Consider the following 22,646-nt stretch of genomic DNA (forward strand, 5'->3'; position numbering starts at 1 on the left):
TTATGAATTATATAATCTGACTTAAAGTATTTTAAAGTGCACTTATCACAACATGAGCACATGGTGCATCTAATTGTAATAAACGATTAATATATGACGCTTGTGCATATGCGTGTGTTCATGCATGTGTATGAGAGGATGTGTACACATGGTCATGTATATATTAAAGCTTATTTAACCATAACTGAAGAATGAAGTGAACCATTAATGAAATTGCATTTTATAGTGTGATATAAAAATTACATGAATTCTTTTTTCTAAAGAAAGAACCTTATTTCTTTATAATATTTATTTCATTGTTTTTTGTGCGATTGATCAATTTTAATTGAGATTATCATTACCTCTGCTAAAAACTGATTTTAATTGCAATGTGTAATCATAAATTTTAGCTAAAAGCTGGTTTTTAGCTCTGATTGTATTCATGATAAGATCCATTGTATTAGTAGTCTTAAAATAAAATTTAATCTGATCAACATCATTTAGTCTTTTTAGCTAGTAATAGTTTGTGGTATCTTTTCAGCAATTTAGCAAGGTAGCTTTTTGCAGATACTCATAACGTCTTTCATGATGGTTTTATTTATAGTTCTTGTTTTATTAATTGCACTTATTTTTATTTGAATTTTAGTGCTGTTATTAAGAAATGATTTTATAATGTTTATTATGATTAAAAATGGTATTGTGATTTAAAATTGACTATTTTCATACAATAATGTTAACGATGCATTTAAAGTGCCTAAAAATATTTTTTCAGGAGAAATGTTTTTTCTTATTTCAACTAAAAGTTTATATACATACCTGTATTTACCTACCTGAGTGTAGATTTGTAAGTGCATTCATATATTGTGTTTGTAAATTTAAGTAAATTCACAATCATATTACAAGTTATAATATGAGTGTTCATTAATTTTTATTGCACAGGTCTGTTGGCAGTTCCAAGTTTTAGTACTTTACAATCCTTGCGTAGATCTATTACAGAAAATGGTAATACTTGCCCATTAACTCAGAAACATTTGGTTCAGTTAGACTGGGTCTCCAAAGAAGATGGATCACATATATTGACTGTTGCTGTCGGCAGTAAAGTAAGTATTCTTAAATTGTAGTTTATGCTTATCTGTGCACACATAACAACCTGACATTTTTTGAACATCTAAAAAGTACGATTTTTTTTTTGGTCTATATATATTTACTAGCATTTCCGTCACAGATTCACCTGTGCTATATGGTTTCTTGCCTTTCCCATCACGGTTAATTTTTTTTATTTTATGTTTTTCAGTGAAGAACTTGGAGGCAGGTCAGCCAGTCATATCGTACATACAGTAACAGTGGCAGTGGCTGTGTTGGTTAAGCTCCATGCTGTACACAGTTGCAACCCTTAAAACATCAAAATCCATAAATAGTTTTTAGATATTTATCAAAAGAGTATTTGCAAGGCAAAAATCTACTGAATATCTCTTTTAGTATAGACAGAAATGGGGAAAATTTTCAATCTTTCAAAAAAATTTTACATTTCTTCACTCCTTTAAGGTGGAATTTCAGAAAATCTAGAAATTGGTTTTTAAATATTTACATCATTACTCACACCAAAAATCAGGTTGATACTTTCATTAGTTACAGAGAAATTAAAAAAATAATCTGGTTACATTTTTACTCCACTTTACACTTCAAATTTCAAAAAAAAAAATTTATTAGTGTGCACTAACCATAAAAAGAAATTGCATATAAATTTTCATCAGTTTATCTTCGATATATACTTTGTATCTGTACCTATAAAGCAACTTATCCTGACTGACAGACTGATTCATCAATTCCCAGCAAAAACTACCGAAGTTAAATTGATGAAAATTTATATGTATATAATACATATTGCGTTTACATATAAATGGTGTATCTGAACTTTACATACCTTGTAGAAGAGTAAAACTTTTGTTTAACTTTCAGCTAAGATTCATTAGAAAAAGTTAACACTCACATCACTCTTTAATAAACAGATTGTGATGCAGGAATATTCATCTTTATATCTAGGCAGTTACCACGTTTTCTTAATTTTACACATTGTTTGCCAATGTGTAACATTATTGATGATGAACAGCATTTCTTTTATATTGTGTTCATCATAATAGTTAACGTAAACAAATAACTGTAATACAATGCAGGTCACATGTGTTACGCATCATCTGATTGTTGGGTAGTAGATAAGAAAACAGTACAGAGATACTGTACGGTATCTCATGGCATAAAATATAAAATAGGGAATGGATCTGTTGTTTTATCTACAAATTCCCATCAGTATAGATATGTCTATACTTAAAAACAGTCTATATTTTAATTATAATAGTATATCTTTTCAAAACTATCATAAATAATTATATGTTGAATGTATTTTTTACAGAAATAACATGTCATTATGATTATGCTGTTACAAGTGATAATAATCAACTCATAAATTCACCAGATAGTTATTTGTAGATTACATTTCAATTTATTTTAGGAAATAAACATTGATAATCATATTGGCAAAGTTTCATTTTTATAATGAACTGCAACCAAAATATATGATAGCAACCCTCTTGTAATTGTTTGATGCTGCAAAAGTATAGATTTTCTATGTTGCTACAGGACTGTTGCTACTGTATACAGAGTGTTTTGGAATGTATTCCCTTAACTTCAGGTCAGGTTCTGAATCAATATTCAGAACACCAAAATGAGCAATCAAGTTCATATTGACTTAAGACCTATTTTGCTTTATTTTCCTTCTGGACACCATTATGTGATTTTCACCAAAAAAATTATTTCTCAGGAACGGATAAACCTACTTTAATTAAATTTGGCAAATCTAAGATTAGTGAACAAAATAAAAAATTTAGAAAACATCACCTTCAGAAATTTAAAAATGGCAGCCATCAATCTTTTAATCTTCAATATCTTTGTAATTATTTATTTGATCGAACTTTAATTCATTATAAAATTTATTAAACATTTTATTTTGAACAAAATGACACCTCATTTGCAAAAATCCATTGACAAACAATCAGTTATTAACCCCTGATAGTACACTTGTGCACCGTACTACAAGATGATAATTTTTATTAATTGACTATTATTCATTTTTATTACATTTAGGGAGGAAATAAAAACAGGCAAAAAAGTATCAGCTTTCAAAGCATACTGCCAGATTAATTGTCTACTGTAACTCTGTTGTTTGTTAACAAATTTTTACAAATGAAGTGTCATTTTGTTCAAAATAAAATGCTTAATTAATTTTTTAATAAGTAAAAATTTGATTAAACAAATAATTATAAAGATATTGAAGATTAGAAAATAAATATGGCTGTCATTTTGAAATTTTTGAAGATGATGTTTACAAAATTTTTTATTTTGTAGATTGAGACACTAGTCTTAGATTTGCCAAATTTAATTAAAGTAGGTTTACCCGTTGCTGAGAAATAACTTTTTTGTTGAAAATTATAGAACGGCATCCAGAAGAAAACAAAGCAAAATAGAACTTACGCCAACACTAGCAGAAGGGCGTGCCTCTGCATGGTGTCTCAGAATGGGATTATTAGGTGTCCAAAATTGATTACCTCTTGTTTAAAATATTTTTTTTTTGAATGATGAAAACTGATATAAAAAGTTAAATTGGAAATTTAACTGTAGAAATTAATATTAATAAATCGGGATTTTCCGCTAGTGATCGGTACATTCCGGTGCCTATTTTTTGGTTATAGTTCATTATTTTATGAACAAAAACAATCCCATAAATAAATAAAAAAATATAAAGAAAATTTTTAAAACACCAGTTTTAAATTAAATAAAAGATAAAAAATTATTTTAGTATGGTATCTCGGAATGAATTTGACAGCATGATTTGATGGTGATATGCAAGATAATGTGAAAATCATAGCTTCAGATTAAAAATTTGATGTTTTTGTCAATTTTTTCTTATGCATGTTTGCACCCCATTCTTTAGGCCATTCATCACGCATAAGAAAATATTGGCAAAACATCAAATTTTTTAATTTGAAGCTGACTTTCACATAATCTTATATCACCATCAAAGCTTCTTGTCAAATCCATTCTGAGATACCATCCTAAAACTATTTTTTACATTTTAGTTCGTTTTAATAATTTAAGAGTGCTGTTTTAAAATTTTTTTACATATTTTTTATTTTGTATTTTTTAGTACTTTAATACGAGTGGTTTTTAAAAAGTTTTATTATATATATATTTTTTTCTAAATTTTAGTCTTAATAAGTTTATACTTTACAGCTGCACTAGCTCACAGATTTGAGCATATTTAGCAAAAAATCAGATCAGTACATTTAACTGTGGGTGAGGTGAATGCAATCAAAACGTGGGGCTAAACGATTTAATTTCCAGATAACCAAGATCCAGTTGATCAAGAGTGTACTCGATGCATTAAACAGTTAGCTCTCGACCTGCTGATACATACACTGTTTGAATCGTGAAAATCGGGCGAGCAGTTGCCTTGATATTACGGTAGCACCCCAATGCACCCCCTCATCAGTTTCCTAACAGCGCCACCCCGGGGGCATTTGAAAATATTATCATCACCAGGGTATCAATGGGAGCGGTGGGCATATCAGCGAGAGGGGTTGAAAAAGTTTTTCAGAGCACTAGGACTAACCATTTTTGAGATATTTGCGATTTTTGTCCGAAAATTTGAATCCGGTTATAAAGTACTAAACTTTCCCAAAACTTTGATATATATATATATATATATATATATATATATACGGTATATCATTATATAATATTACAAGTATACACTTGACACAACAAGACATGTACTAACCAATCAGGATTTTCCGCTATTGATTGGTACATTCCGATGCTAAGCTAAGGGGGAGGTACTCACAGTCACACTTACAAATGCCATTTAGTAGAGTAGGAAGGATGAACTTTTTTTCCCATTTTGGTGTTCTAAATCAATATCTGAAGTTCAGGTACCGGAACACCCCTGTATAATAGTGTAGCCTAAAACTTCAGCAGTGTAGATGTGTTTTTAACGTTCAAAGTGTATTATAAGTATTATACAGAGTGCATCACAAAGTTCCCCCAGGACTTTGATAACCTAGTCTTCTCATGAAAATAATGGAAGAAGTTCACATAACATATGTCCTAAAATGCTTCATTTGGAAGTTACAGCTAGTGAAACTCGTCCCTTGGATTTCAGCTACCCTGGTGAAATGAGCTCGTACTGAAATTTTTAGGAATTAATTAAGGGGCTGATTAGTATTGATTTCTTATGGTTTTTGACCTGAAAAATCAAATAATATAGGTCCTAGAACCATATCTGCTGAAGTTTTTAAAAAATCTGGAGTGAAGACCAATAAATTGGGGTAAAAAACACTATTTTATGTTTGACATACAGTAACTTTGTTAAATGGGTAATAAACACATAAAACGTTTACACAAAACTTGTAGATGATTTAATTCTGAATAAAATTGTATAAATTGATTAAAACAAAAAAAGGTTAGAAAAATTTGAATTTTATTTAGAAACAGTACATTACTACATTTGTCAGTAAAGTACTTATGTAATATAAACAAAAACCAAATTCTTTTTTGTTGATGTGAAAAATTGTAAAATCTTAAAATTCAATAAAATTTTACCAAATGTTCTACTGCTATCTCAAATGAAAAATCCAATTTAAAAAAAAAAACAAAAAAAAACAGCAGATTATTTTAATGATACTCTAACAGATGATTGGTTTGAAGATATTGTAAAAGAGGTTTTGAAAAATTATAAAACAGGTACGCTTGCAGAAAACTTAAATACAAAGCCAAATTTCAAGCACACCAAAACACAGGCTCAGAAAAATTAAAAGTTATTTAATTATGAATCTGAAGCAGAAATTCAAAATAGAATGTTTATTTTACATATTGGACATTGTTCACAAATCACTTGAAGAAAGATTTTATAAATTGTTAAATGAACATATTGAAAATAGATTTGTGAACTTTTATATAACATTGGGAATTTAAAACAAAGCTTTAAAAAACAGCTTCTCTAAAACTACCAAGATTTATATTTAACTTTGAGTGGTAATACAGACACCAACATTGATATGTTGAACTCTATGATGAATTGTTAGCTTTATTGGATCTCTCACACCAAACACATCACAATAGAAATATTTGAATTTATTCTAAAAAATAATTTCACATCGAGTGTTGTTGTGACTGAAAATTCTTTTAACAATACCTGTGTCAGTAGCAACAGGCGAGAGAGGTTTTCCCAAATTGAAAATAGTAAAAAAATTACTTGAGAAGCACAATTTCTTGAAGCTGATTGTCATGGCTAGCTACCATTTCAGTACAGAGTCAAATAGCTGAAACTCAATTTTGCATCAAAGAAAAGTAGGAGATTGTTTTTAAAGTTTTTATTTTACTTCTTAATTTTTTAATATATATATATATATATATATATTTTATTCTTAAATAACATAAAAGCTAAAAATAAAAAGCTGTAAAAGCTAAAAGGTCTGAATAAATCACCTTAAGTAAGTCAAGCATTGTAAGTCAAAGTTAAGAATACTTTCAGCAGTTTATAAATTTTTACTTATATATGAATGAAGCTTTTTAATCATTCCAAATAGTTCTGATTGCTAGAATACATTTCATACCATCTTTTTCATTGCCAGCCAACTTGAATTTATATCCGTGTTTCTCAACTTGGGGGTTGCAGTAATATGAAAGGGGAGCTATGAAATTAGCCTACAACCTTCCACATTAACAATACTAAAATCATGTTATGAAAAAAAAAAAAATTATTATAAAAATTTTACTTAATTTTTATAAATAGGCATGTAAAGAAAATAAAGTAATGAAATGCTTGCATTGGTTTATCATTTAAAAGTTTCTCTGTACGTGGATCTGTGTTAGAAACACAAAAGTAGATTATTTTCAAGTGATTAAAGACAATTCCTATATTTAGTTTTTAGTGCAACCATACACAAAAAACCTTTTTCGCAGAGGTAAGATGTGGCGTAAAGGTTTAATATTTTTAGTGCTTCTATGACTAAATTTCCATAATCACTTCGATGAGCAAGTCAAAATTTATCTAAATCTTAAGATGTGAATTGTAGTTGTAATGTTTTATCGGCAAAGATTTTGATGAGCTGGTCGGAAATCTCAACTGGTAACTAAGCAGCTGCATCTTATGTTTTTCACTAAATGGATTCAGTACCCATTTCTTCGGGAATTTTTTTTTATCTTCCAGGAAATTCTCTGCCAATTGAATTTTTAGCTCACATAAATGCATCTTCTTGCTATCCAAATTGTGATGAATAATAGTGTCTTTGTTTGTTCAAATTTTTCTGAATGTAATTGGAAGCGAGTGGAAACATCAGAATTTTTGCTTTGAAGGCGAATAATCCAGATATCAAGCTTTTTAATGAAAGTATGAACTTTATCCATCATTATAAAATTTTTTTATCACGTCTTTGTAAATTCACATACAAGTCGTTTAAATGCGAGTATACATCAGCTAAGTAAGCCAACAGCAGCATATACTCATTATTCTGTAAAAACACTGAAAATGGCGTTTGTTTATCCTGGAAAAATATTATTCTTCTCGCAATTCCAATAATCGGTTAATACTTTCCGCTCAGTAACCATCTGACTTCTGCATGGAAAAGAAGAGATTTTCTTTTCGCCCATTTCATCACATAGTTTAGCAAACAGTCTGTTCTGTATTGGTCGACATTTAATAATAATAACCATTTTTACATCTTTACAAAGAGTTTGTTTGAGATTTTTCGGCATATATTTTGTAGCAAAAGCATGTCTGTGAAGGAAGCAGTGCATCCATTCCTCCGTTGTGTAAGATGATGTATTAATTTTTTCACAGATCCACTGTTTTTTTTACTGTTATCACCTTTGCACCATCACCACATACTGGAATACATTTTGTCCATTCTGTGTTATAGTTTTTAGTAACTTCATAAAAAAACATCAAAAAGACATTGTCCTGTTGCATGACCAGGTATTTATTTGCAAAGCAACATATTTTTTATTGATCACCTATTGCATTTATGTCTCACAAAACTTAAGAACTGAGAATTGTTTGCCATATCTGTTGTTGATTCATCAAATTGAATTTTAAAAATTCACTTGAACTGATTTGCTGAATTAGCCACTGTGAACATCAATTCACCTTGATACATGACATTAGAAAGCAAAATTTTTTCATTTTTTTTTTTTTGTTTCTTCATCCATATTAAAGCCACTGACCATATCAATTGCAGTAGGAGTATAAGGTTTTCTGTGATTGTATAGGGTTTGGACATCTTAACTACTGTTAATGCTTCAAAATAAGATGCTTCAAGTATATTTTTATCAGTGTGGTTTGAGTTTCAAATAGAAGCTTGTTGATATCTCAAAATTTATTTTATTTCGAAAAATTCCAAAGGTTTGCTTTAATGATCCAGATGTTTAGTTTATTTTGATAGCTTCATGCCTTCATCGGAGAGGACTTGAAGGCTAACAGCACACTGTGGCTTTCTATCGTATGAGGTAAAACCATAATTTAAATCATGGTATTACCATGATTGTACAGTCTTGTCTTTTTCCAGTCGATTCACTGGATGTAGATAGCTCACTTCATTTTTTCACAAATTTATCCATTTTGCATAAGAATCTAATTGGGAATAAACACAGTTACACTGTTTGACTTCACACTAAAAAAACTGAAACCTCAATTATTATTTTCAATGAAACTACACTTCTAAAAGCTTAAATAAAGGGGCCAGATGCATACTTTGCATTCGAAACTAAACTGACGTTCTGCAGTCCCTTATGCCTCTTTTATACTGCAAAGAGCACAAGCTGTTCAAACATATCATATGCATATTCAATCGTGAAACTTTCATAGCAAGTATTATGCAAACAGACCAAATTACAAGGAGCATATATACGTAAAGTTAGAACCTGTAAATTGCTCATATTTTTACACTTCAGACATCCATTTTCATAACTGTTACTATCAACGCAGCTAAAAGATTTATACAGGTTTCATTGAGTTGTGGTTGGGGGGGGTCACGAAATAGTCATATTTTTTTTTTTACTTTTCAGGGGTCATGGAGGTAAAAAGGTTGAGAATCACTAATTTTTACATAAATGTTAGAAAGTGCCCATTAATTAAATAATTTATTAAAAAAAAGATAATAATATAAATAATAAAAAATAAAACAAGCAAATTTGAAAATGAAATCAAAAGCCATATTAGGTCATCGTCTAAGAGGCAAAATTCACAACTTCATCCACAAGGAGGCTAAGGCCACGATCTATGTCTTAAAATCTTCCGTGGGATAATATGAATGTATCCTGAAAATTTGAAAGCAGTCGATTAGTTGGTTATTGAATGATACTGTTACAAATAGATAGACCGCCACAAACTTTCACATTTATATATTGCATATTATAACACACTCTGCAGATGTTATTATCCATAGTATACTGTGTGTTTCAAAATGAATATCGAGGTTTTAAAATTATATTATGTAATATTTATTAAGTTTTACTTTCATTGATAATTTATACTTGAAATGGAAGCTCAACGACAGTTATTCCTATAAGTGTTAAAGTGAGCACCATTCTTCACACACCACCATCCAGTCAATAGGAGAGTTCATCCCATACTTTTATCAGCAAGTCTGGTGTAATTAATGCGACAGCTGCTTCAATCCTGTGTCTCAAGTTGAGTAGGTCAGCTGGTAATGATGGCACATACACTTGATCCTTTATAAACCCCTAAAGAAAATAAAAGCACAGGGTCAGATCAGGATAACATAGAGGCTATGGCAAACAAGCCCTGTCATCTGGTCCCCGGAGACCAGTCCAGCGGTCAGGGAGAATTTCATTCAACCAATCACTATAGTGTTATCCAGTGAGGAGAATGCACATCTTGTTGCCAAATAAAGTTCTGTGGTTCTTATTGCAATTGAGAAAAGAGCCATAGTGTAGCACATCAAGATTGTTCATTCCAGACACATTTGCTTCTGCAAAAAAGATTGGCCTGTAAACTTGCTGTCGAGATATGGTAACAAAAAACATTCAGTTTTGGGGAGTCTCATTCACACTGCAATATTTCTTGAAGATTTTCTGATACCCAGATATGCCCATTGACATTAAATATTACACTATAAAGAAAGTCTTCCTCATCACAGTGCATCATTTCATTTGCGAAGCCAGTACACAAACCGTAATATGTAGGCTTTAGTGCTTGTAATAACAGCTGTAAACTATATGGACACAGTTGTAAGCATTTCCTTAAAACCCTCCACACAGACGTCACTGGATTTGCTAATTCACAGCTTGCCTTTTTAACAGATTTCCTAGAACCATGTATAAAAGATTCTCTTACATGTTCAACATTGTCTATGGATACACTCAGTCATCCCGTACTCTGCCCTTTAAAAATACAACCAGTGATTTGAAATTGTTTATACCATCACAATGGAACTTCAAACGGAACACATGTTGAACGGTAATTACAAATTCACACTTAGCAAACTGGTCGCCATCTTTGCTTCTAGCACTTTCATGCAAAAGTGCTAAACTTAAAGCAAAAGTCAGGGAACAGTTTATGAGCTTATACACCACTAAAACTGTTTTAGTTGTTTTTTCATTTCATGTATAATTAATCATTGTACGTGAAACTTGAGAAATATTACATACCTTTAAAATTTTGATATTCATTTTGAAACGCACGCTATTATGTTAAAATGGGAGTCTAAAAAAAACTAAGTCAGTAGCATCATCCTTCAGATTTAAGTGGCTGTCCAATCTGCATCTGCCAAATTTCAGAGTGGCATTAACAAGTATTAAACATGAATATTTATGATAAAATTTAATGAGTAAAGAATCATTTAATGAACTGGTTCCATTAAAAATTGTCAAACCTTAATTAAAATAATATCGCAGTTTCACGTAGATGGTTGAATACAAGCTGTAGCCAATTAATTGCTAATAGTTAATACGTACCATAATATAATCTTGTTGAATTTTAGATTTTCAATCTGAGGTGCAGGTTATTTTAAAAAAATTTCTGAGAATGATTTGTTTTAACTGTATATACAAAAAGTAGTATTCTTAATTATTTTACGTATTTTGAGCTTTTCACTTTCATAGGTTATGTTATTTACTCCAGTATCAAGTGATTTAGCACAAGCAAATATGAAGGCTATGAAAGAATCACAATCAACAAATAGGCCAATATTACGGAAAGCATCTTCATTAGCTGCACCCAATTTTGTGGATGAAATCAGGTAATATAAAATATATATTTTAATAATTTGATTTTAATTTTTCTTTTTATTTAGAATAATATTAATTTTGTTTTTTTAATAAATATTAACATTTGCGTTTACTGGTATGTAAATAATGGTTTTATTGTAGATTTATTTACATAGTGTCCCAGGATATGTTTGATAACATAGTTTTACTGCATCACTTAACTGTTCTATGATGAAGGCAATTTTATTATTTTAAAAAGAATTAATAATAATTTGCCATAACAATGAATTAGATTGATTTTAAGGTAGTCCAATTCATAATTTATATCAATGTGGTAAGAATTAGCATTTAATTAATTATGTAAAATAGTTATTTATTCCTTCAGTAATAAAAAAGAATTAATCAAATGTATTGCTGATGATTTATTCAGGATTTGCTTGTCCCATGAGAGTTAAATCAGTTAACTGCTTCATTTGGATACTTACGCATGATGATATTTATTAAGACTGAGATAAAAGAATTTTTATTTGATAAACTGATTTTAGTACCACATTCTTATCTGGACTACTTTAAACAACTTATTTTATTTTACTTAATAAAAATATATATTATTTTACTGAAATTAATCATTTTAAGATTCACATTATTCCTCTGTACTGTTTTTATATTCAAATTCTATTAAATTAACCACCTAGTACAGAATATTGAGATAAGACATATCTTACTTTAATTTTTCATGAAAGTACTTTTACAGGATCTCACATCCTCAGTCATGACTGAAATAATGAAACTGCGTATTAATGTAAACAAGTGCTGCTATCTGTTGCAGCTATTATAAGAGGCTCAGCTGATAAATTTTGCACATATATGCGTAGTATGGGAATGAAAAAAGATATTGGAATGAAAACGTACAATACCTTAGCTAAAAAATGCAGTATTTATTTTTCAATATAATCCCCGTTTACACTGATACACTTTTACCAGTGTGACAAGTTTTTGCATTCCATCACTGAAAACTTCTGGCAGTCTTTCTTGGATCCAAGTCTTTCTCAGACAACTTCCTTCACCACATCGTCAGTGGTGTAATGATTACCTTTGAGATCCCTCTTGAGATGAGAGAAGAAGTGGAAGTCGCATGGAGCCAAATCCAGTGAGTGTAACAGATACGGAATAGGCTCAAACTTCAGCTTGCAGAGAGCCATCAGAGAGTTTACACAGTACCCATCATGCACAGATTTTATGGTAACCCAATTGCTTGATAATATGGCCTACTCGTTCTTTAGGTATACCTAGCTGAATATCGATGCGATGCCTGGGTGATTTGCTGGTTACTTTGAAGCAAATTGTTCACCTCGTTTCGATGTTTCTCATCAGTCGCAGATGTTGTCTGCTGTAAGGTGCGTCCTCAATTGTTGCTTTACCAGCTTATTCGTGAAATTTCAATGCCCACCTATTCACAGTACTCCTGTCAACAGTTTCACTACCGTAAACCGCTTTTAAACAATGAAAAATATTTGTAGGATCCAAAAATTTGATCACTGCATGCTGTTTTAACCATGTTGACATATTGGCTGTACTAGACTCCATTTTAACTGCTACTGTAAATAAACCGGTTAATGGATTTCAATGCATTATTGCAGGTTTGTAGAGGGGGATTTTAGCTATCATGTACTGTCACGCCCAACGTGATAGTACCTTTTGTCTCCGAACAGCACGCTAGGATGCAAAATTTATCAGCAGCCTCATAGAATCATTTCCCTCAATCACTTTCTGATGGTTTATCAAATTGAAATTCTGTTTGTATTTATGTGTATGTGTAACATTTTTCCAATATATTTAATTTTATCTCATCTTTATTAATTTCAAATATAAATTTGTGTTATCAGAAATAGAATGTTTATTACATGGTCTGCCATGTTACATAAACCTGATTTATTGTTTAAGAAATCTAGTTTTAAAGGATCTATTTATTTTTACTATATAAATACCATCAGCCATTACATTTAATTTTATAAATTCCACACAGATTGTTTATTTTATTATTAGTAATTTTGATTTTTTTAAATATTTTATTATGTGGTTATTAGGTGTGTATATGATGGTTTGAATATTTCTTCATTGTAAGTTGTTTTAGTAATGTTTTCAATGATACTATTGTGTATAAATACTTTATATATATGTTTTCTTTCTTTTATGTCTTATCTATTGGTTGTAAGGTAGTTGTTTTGTTTTGAAACTGCAAAAATAATAAATTACTTGATCTAATATGGCAGATCATCTAATAAACAATAAACATTCTATTTCTGACATAAATACAAATTTAGAAATATTTGAAATTAATGAAGATGACACATAATTAAATATATTAAAATATATTACATATATAAATACAAACAAAATTTCAGTTTAATAAACCATCAGACAGTTTGAGGGAGACAGTCTATAAAAACATTCATCTCATCCTCTGCGGAATGAATTGCTTGAGTGCGGACCCGGAGGTAAAACAAACCAAGAAAAAAAAGTCTATAAAAACTGCAACAGATAGCAGCACCCATTTAAATTAATGTGCAGTTTCATTCTTTTAGTATTTTTATCTTTTATTATGCAGTAATAGAATTTCAATCATGACTGAGGATGTAGGATCCTGCAAAAGTACTTTCATGAAAAATTAAAGCAAAATATGTCATTTCTCAATAATATTCTATTCTAGGTAGTTTATTTAAAATTAAATTTATTTTGTATGTATGTATACTCTGAGTCAAAGAATAAATTAAATTATAAAATATTTTTCAAAAGTTGGAGAGTGAAAGCTGAATAGTAAAAGAAATTGTTAAATTTTTTTTTTAAATTGGTATAAAATGAAAGGATGCAGTGAAATATACAAAACTTTAAAATTGTTATTTGTTTTACTTACTTTTACTCAAATAGTAGTAAGGTAGTCATTGGTAGTAGTAAATGTTTATGCATGCAAGTGCATGTTTGGTTTATCAATTATTAGTAACATAGATGTTAAGTAAATATATCTACAACTTAGAAGTGCCATCAGTTTGCTGTATGTTGGCTTTATCAGTGCCTTTCAGATTTATATCATGCTGGATTAGGATCAAATTCAGAATATATATTTTTTTTTTTCATTGCTTCCTATAGTTGTTAAATCGTTGGTTATTATCGAATCATGAGTATTGGAATTGTCAATAATATTAACATATTTAATATTCTGTTCAATAATTTTTTTTAAATATTAATGATTTTGAATGTTATTAACAAAATTCTGTTCCTTAGGGTGTTTTAAGTAAAGAAAAGATATTTAGATTATCTTAAATGCCTTAAAATATACGTTTAAATCAAGAAATATCTATCCAGGTCAAAAAGGAAACACTTTTTTTTTTACCTTTTCAAAAATGTTAAGTAATTAAAGTTACTACTTGAAGAAGGTTACTTTTTTCTAGTGATACATCAAGTGTAAATTATCACCATCTATTTTCTAAAATTCCCTGTCTAAATTACATTTAAAATAATTTGTATCATATCTTAAAGGCATCAAAGAAAGTATAAATAAAAACTTGTAATTATGAAAATATTATGTGCACATTATATAAATGCGTAGTATATTATAATATACCTTCTATGCAGATTATTAAGGAGAGATTTTACTGTCAGTTGGTTAGAATTTGTTACTGGGTAAAAATTTATTTAATCTTTTAAATTTAAAATGTAATTCAGTTTAGAAGTTGTAATAGTTGGGACTATATTGGGTCATTAATTAATTTTCTCAATTTATGTTATGGTTATAGACTTGAATTTTGTTAAACTAGAGATTTTAGTTAACAGTTCTTATCACCTTATTATTCATACATTTACTATTCACAGTTTCACTTATTCATCATCTCTTTATAAATATAGAATTTAGTTTGCAAAAGTTGTAATTTCTTTTCTATTTATTTCTTTACACCAATAATTAAATACATATTACATTATTATTAGTCTTGTTCTTTGTTTTGTTTGACGTTCATATGTGAAATATTCCTTTGTTTACTTGAATTTTTTATGCATCAAACCATGAGTCAAGCATTGCATAATGTTTTGGATGGACTATGGTTTAATTATGAACCACAGTTAACATAATTCTAAATGGTAATTATAATTCTACTGTTTCAAAGAAAACATTGTTTAATTTTGTATGGCATTTCAGTTAAAGTAGCCGTCAAATAATTATCCCTGCATTACATTTTTTTTAGTTAAACGTGTTTAATATTAGATTATTATTGTTTACATATTTTTTGTTTTATTTTTTTTAATGTTGAACTGACAGTATCGCTCAAAATCAGTAGAAGTGAATGCTGTTAACTACAAAATTTTTGCTTACAGATCATAAAAATTATGAAATCATTTCTGTATTAGTAAATTTAATGTTAACGAATCCATGATTCTGAACATAGAGAAAAACTATAACAAATGTAATAGAAGGTGAATCACATTCTACTTACGTAGCTTTGTTATGTAATTAAAAAACAAGAAAAAGTAGAATTTGTGGGATAAAAAATTTGGTAGAATTTACGATTTCAAATTAATTGAGAAATGAGAATAAAGCATTCTTCACAAAAAATTTAATGGTGATTTCAAAAGTTAAGTTGCTTCCTGTAACTTCTAGAAAGAGAATAGAATACACACCAAAATAAGTTGGTTTTGAAGTTCACATCAATCTCTTGTCTTATTACATCATCATAATGTTTTGTTAAGTCCCACAATTGCCAGTGGTTTGGCGTCCTCAAGAATAATCATCATAATCAGGAAAAATGTAAAGCTTACTAGGAAAAATGAGGTGTGGTTTCCTGTTGCTGTTTCACTAGCAAGGGTGGTCCCTATTTTAAATCCAAATGGCACCTTCCATCTTGGCCCCGCTTCTAAGTAAACACGATTTAAAGATTTTTTAGCTGTTCAAGTAGCTTATTTGTTTATCTTCAGTCACAGCAGTGGTAACAGCTGAGTAGTGAGCATTGCAATCTCTTAATCAAGAGATCTTTATATTTCTTATCATTTTTGTTTTAACTTTTATTTCTTTCTTACGTATATTGTTATGCAGAAAAATGTTATTATGAATATTTATAATAATAATATTATTGTTTATAAGACGCTATTTGAATATATATGTATGTTAACTATAAGTTACTTTTTTACTCCATTAAATTTCTTAATGTAAATGGAGTTTCTCTTTACATCACTGTTTTACAATTACAAAACTGTATCGTGTTTCCTACTATTATATAAATAATTTGTACACAACTGTATAAATGGGAATACATATTTAGTAAAGGAAGATTGAATATTCATAATGTAGGTCCTTGCATGTAACTTTCTTTTATGACTAAAGAAGTGAATAAAAAAAATTGAAAATGGAATTAATTCTTTTCATGTAACCAAAGAACTAAATCAGCAATGAAATTTTTAAGGATGAACACTTCAATTTGATAGATATGTAATCCTTTCCTTATAATTAAGAATCCTATATGAAGTTGCATGTTAAAATTGTTTAATATATATGAAATTTTAAGGTGTCCTGAACATTTAGGCAAAAAAAATAATTTTGTGGTAGATGGAATCAATTTTTTAATAATGAATTTCAACTATCTGATGTCTAAAGAAGACAAGAAAAATATAAGGGACCTTGAATTTTTTAATTTAAGTGAGAGGGTGATAAATTTATTAATCATATGCTTATTGATATCTGTTATGATACTAATGAAAATAAATGCCAGTGATAGGAGTGGCATCATTTTGGAACTTCAAAATCAAAGAAAATCCACAAAAACATGATGATGGCAAGAGTCTTATGAACTGGAAAGGCATCTTTACTTATTGATTTCGTGCCATTAAACAATAAACTCTTAGGCTCATCGTAAGACACTTAATGAATGTCACCGTGCAATAAAAATTAAACACCAATCTTTTGTCAAGCAGCATTATTTCGTTTCACAACAATGCCTTCTTGCAATCAGCTGCATTAACTCAAGGTCTGCTTTAAAAATTTGTTCAGGAAGTATTGAAGATGCCAACTTACAGCCCTGATCTGGCCTCCAGTGACTTTGGTTTTGTTTCTGAACTGAACGATTTTTTACGCACTAGTTATTTTAGAAGTTATGATGGTATAAGAACTAATGTCTGTTTTTTTATAAATGTAGTAAAGTTTCTTTAATAGCTTAGAAGTAATTTATATATATTGGGTGATCAACAAAACATTCTAAGTTCAGATCATTAAATTCTGAACGTGGCCATAATTAGTAACAAATTTTTTTAGTTCTTCAGTAATTGAGGGCAGATTACTCTTCAGATATCTCCATATGAAAAATCACGTACTTGAGACCAAGGAATATTATCCTGTCTGGAGATATTGTGATCTGTAGGAAACAGTTGGTTAATTGCTTACATTGATTAGAGTCATGTGTAATTCACCTCATGTTGAAACAACATGTCAGATTTGACTTTGGAATAAACTGGTGTTCAACAGCTTCACCTGAAACTAAATGATGACAGGTTGACCATTTGGGACTTATAGCATTTCTCTTCTTATGGAATTATATTTTCCAATGTTTGAACATTCTTTTGTTTTCCAGCAGCCTTTTGTTCAGTGCCAAACCAGTTTCTTCAAAGTTCTGACTCAGACTTTAATAGCATGGACTGTTAGTATTTCATTAAGGCACTACATTTCAATAATGCATAAGACGTCATCAAAACAACCATTCCATGCCATAAAACATTTTATAGAACCCCAAAAGTACACTGTCCCATGCTCCATTACAACTAAAGACTACAGAAAGAATTTATTATTGCTAAAAAAAAAAAAGATACCTAAGTGTTTATATTGAGTTATAACCTATTTCAATGGTTCACCCAATATATATATATATTTAAATTTGATTGTGTAAAAAGTTTTAATTTAGATGCTGATTTTTATTAATGTTCTCAGTATTTTAATTTCCATATATATATATATTACACTTTATATTACTTGGGTCATGACAGTGTTGATAATTTCAGCTTTCTGTATCCATCCATTTGGTCTTAATCCATTAGAATATTTTGTTTTATGTGTATATGTAGCAGAACTGATATTCTGTATCTGCTTTTTCTTTTGATAAGACAGAATCGGGTTGTGGATGTTTATTTATTGAATGTCGTAAATTGACTGTATGTAATTAATGTAATTTTTTTTTTATTTTATTAACTACTAACAGGTATTATGCATTCACTATTTTAGGTATTAGCCGTAATTTAATTTTATTACATAAGCCGTTAATGACATTGAAAGATTGTTTATTTACTTACTTCTTATCTTCATATCTTATGATATTTATTTATTTTTAATGTTGTAGTTGTAATCTTTATAATTTAGTAATTATTCATTTTGTTTATATTACTGCTAGAACAAACTTCTTTTTTACAGTGAAACGTAATCTCCTAGTAACAGAAATTGTTCATACCCTAGCAGAATGAAATTTATCCCTTTGGGCTTATTCCTCCATTATCAGATTTCTTTAGTCACAAATAGAGACACAGATCATGGTGTTTTTTCCACAGTTTTTAACATTGTAATTTTTATTTATTACTGACTCGAGTTCATAATTCTCTATCAATAATAGAAATAGAAATATGTTAAAAATAAAGCTTTATATTTACTATTATTACATCATTATTTATTGTATGAATAAGTCTTCTGACATATTATGTGTATTTTACGCATTCCATTAAAATACTTTTTGTAGTTATATAAAAAGAAATAAAATTTTAATTAATTAACTTGTACCTTTTTGCACTTTCATGTGTACTACTTAGGCAACAGTAATAAATCAGATTTTTTTGTTAAAAGTTTATTATTAAAAAGTAGGAATAGCAATAATGTTCGCTCAGTTAACAGTTGAATCATATTTTAGTTTCAGTTAATACAACTAAAAGAGCATTATTACTACTTCACTACTATTATTATTGCTATTAGAATGCATTTAACTCAAATATTTATCATCTTACTTGCATGTGACAATTTTAGCACAACAACATGTAATAACTGTTTACATTCTATATGAATAGGAAAGAATTTAATAATAAAAATTTCATAAATTTTAAATTCCTAATACTTTTATGGATCATATAATAGTGTTAAGTTTGTTGTTGAATTGTATTTTGGTTAGATAGAAATTTGAAGAATTTTTTGTGTAAATGTTTTTATTCTACATATTATTTTGAGAAAAATGATATGCTTTAATTGTAGGTGAAAACAAACCAGATTATTATATTCTTTTAAATATTTATAGAAAACATTCTTTAGTAGTATTGTGGTTTATTTACGAGGATAAATCAAATACAAACCAGAATTTTTATTTTATAATTTATTGAAGGATAATAAAAATACATAACAATATTATTTTTCTACATAATTTCCTCTTTTGAATACATGTTTTTCCCAGCAGATAAGTAGCTTTTTGATCTCACTATCATAAAATGAAGAGGGGCTTGATTTCAACCAGTTGTGCATGAACACTTCAACAGCAGCATTGTCTTCAGATTTCTGTCCTCCAACTGCTTCTTTTAGTGTCCCAAACAAATGATAATCGCAGGGCGATAAATTCAGACTGTATGGAGGGTGCTTCAGTATAGCCCAGAATAAGGATGCAATTTTTTCTTGAGTTTGAGCAGCAGTATGGGGTCGAGCATTGTCATGAAATAGAATAACATCTCAGATTGGAAATTAACATCTTTTTTATTGATATGCGACTTTTGTTTCTTCTTAAAGTTAGCAGTAGTATGCAGAATTCACTATACAATGTTCATGGAGAAAATCAACTTGCAAAATCCTTTGAAATCAAAAAATACTGTGGCCAGAACCTTTCCAGCTGACAGTTGAATTTTGGCTTTAATGGGTGCAGTCTCTCCCTTTTTTTGCCACTTCATACTTGCCTGTTTTGATTCTGGGGTATAATGGTACACCCAAGTTTCATCACAGGTCATGATTAGATGCAAATAAAATTATCCTTCAGTTTGGTAACAACTCAACAATCACTGGCACACCTCTAGCCAATACAGCTTCTGTCTTCCGACCTTCAGTGAGAAAACAAGGCACCTATCCTGCTGCCAGTTTTTTAAATCCGAGATCACCAGTAATGATTGCCTGAGTACTGCCATTACTTATTCTGATCTCAGAAGCAATTTCTGCAATCGTTAATGACACATCTTCAATAAGGCGATGAACCATGAGAATGTTTTCAGTAGTAGCACTTGTTCTTGGATGACATTGGTGACCGTCATTATCAACTCGTTCTCATCCTTCCAAAACTGTTTATGCCAATCATACACTTCAGTCTTTTTAAGTGTGTTGTCCTCAAACTGTGCTGAAGTCTTCTCAAAATTTCGGATGGTTTCACACCCTCTGCCATGAGAAATTTAATAATAATATGTTGCATAACCCACTATAATACCTCCTTCTTTGACATTGTGATACTGACTAGAAAAAAGTAGTGAGGTGGCTTTCTAAGAGTGGGATCCCCTCCATGCACCCTTACATACAACATTGAGAAGCCACACCCCCTCTCCATTAGCCACATGTCAACAACAACAAAAATTCTGGTTTATATTTGATTCACCCTCGTATTAATGTTTATTTACAAAGACTTTTAGATTTATATACTAGTTATAATTGGTAAAAAGACTACAGTATTCTTTGCTCCAGTGCATTAAAAAAAATTTTCTGTAGTTTAAATGTATGATTTTCATTAAAATAGATTTGAAATCATCTTGCAGGTGCAGGTCATACGACTTCCTCATCTTGCTCCCTCCCCCAACAGTCATATTATGCAGCAGCACAGACTGCATATGCTCAGTACATCATCACATCCATCATTAACTATGCATCAGAAATTTAATAAGCCTACACACAAATATAATATTTTCAATAGCTAACTAAATCATAAAAATTGAAATCAAATTTTTCAATAACCCTGCTTAAGATATTTTACGTACACAGTAAGATTATCTCATTCTAAAAAATTGAAGTGTTTTCTTATATATTTCACTTTTGAACTACTTCATTCCTTTTTGTGTTGTTATTGAGTAACAGTCATGTACAGAGGAAAATATTTTGTAATAAAAAACTGGCATAATTATGATTTATATTACTTAATTTAATTGTTATTTTACGCAGTCGATGTTTACTATTTCAAGACATTGTTACATTATGTTTGTCACTGCGTATGCAACTTTTGTAATATAATTTCAACTATTTCAGATTACGGTTTTATATCAATTGGACATGCAGTTTCTTTGATTGATCTTTAATTGTGGAAGTTAGGTTACTTTAATTGTATAAGCATGTAAGTTAAAATGGCAGCAAACAAGCTTTACATTTGGAAACAGTCTAAAAAAATGATTTATAGGATATATAATTATTTATAAGAGCTTGTGTATAGCAAAACTAATGCTACTGTTAAGGAAGTGTTTAATGCAATGCAATAAGTGACTGCAACCATATATTCTGTATCAGTGCGTAATGTACAAAATGTTCGTCATGTAATGAAGGTAATGAAAATGCATCATCCCAAGGTGAATTATGTGAACTTTTTTTTGAATCGCCTCAAAATAAAATTTCTCATACAAACTGGATAACTAATCTGGACAATTTTAATAAAGATATAGTTCGTTGTTCCATTCAACAATTCTTTGATACAGGAGAGTATCCAACATGCAGTAAATTACAGACATTTTGGAAAAAATTAATAAATTTTACCAGGAGTGCAAATTCCATATGAAAAATTGTAAGACAGTTGGTGTTCTGCTTTTGTAAGTTTAATGATAACAGAAACTTTTTGACCAAGAAGTCTGACATTGTTCCTGCTTGGGTAAAATTTTTAAGGAAAATGCATGAACAAAGTAATTCTCAACCTATAATTTTCCTAGATGAAATGTAGTAAACCAGAACCATTCCAGGAAATACATATGGCAGAATTCAGCAAGCAGTGTTGGCTTTAAGATTCTGGTAGGGAAAAGCTCCTGTTTAATTATATCCCTCACTGATTGCTATGAACTTGGTTATATAAAAGACTGTGTGCTCTCATTTTTTCAGTCAAAGCATAGGGGGACAACTTCCACCAAGATATAAATGATGATGTATTCCGAGAGTAGTTTGTAAATTTGTTGCGATCCTTGTGTTATTGTGATGGATCCAGCTATTATTTTATGCTTAAAGGGAAAGTGCCAATGACCACACAATAAAGGCGGAAATTCTTTCATGGTTAGAAGAGAAGAAAATACCACACAATCCTTCGCACGCAATTTCCGAATTACTGTCTATTGTTGATGAACACAGAGGAAAATACAGATTTTATGACCTTGATGACATTGGA

The 22,646-nt window shown here is 29.7% G+C and overlaps 1 protein-coding gene across 5 annotated transcripts in view; it reads left to right on the plus strand.

Annotated features, from left to right (window-relative positions):
- Positions 1 to 22,646, plus strand: part of Rbcn-3A (rabconnectin-3 alpha) — a 518,724-nt gene that overhangs the window by 142,699 nt on the left and 353,379 nt on the right. For all 5 annotated transcript variants that reach the window (XM_075371055.1, XM_075371080.1, XM_075371085.1 and 2 more), the window contains 2 exons: positions 919 to 1,079; positions 11,155 to 11,291. In XM_075371055.1, the coding sequence (XP_075227170.1) occupies positions 919 to 1,079; positions 11,155 to 11,291 (298 nt within the window). The remainder of the gene's footprint in view (positions 1 to 918; positions 1,080 to 11,154; positions 11,292 to 22,646) is intronic.

Source organism: Lycorma delicatula, chromosome 1 (genome assembly GCF_047948215.1).
Source record: "Lycorma delicatula isolate Av1 chromosome 1, ASM4794821v1, whole genome shotgun sequence".
In the NCBI taxonomy this organism is placed as follows: domain Eukaryota; kingdom Metazoa; phylum Arthropoda; class Insecta; order Hemiptera; family Fulgoridae; genus Lycorma; species Lycorma delicatula.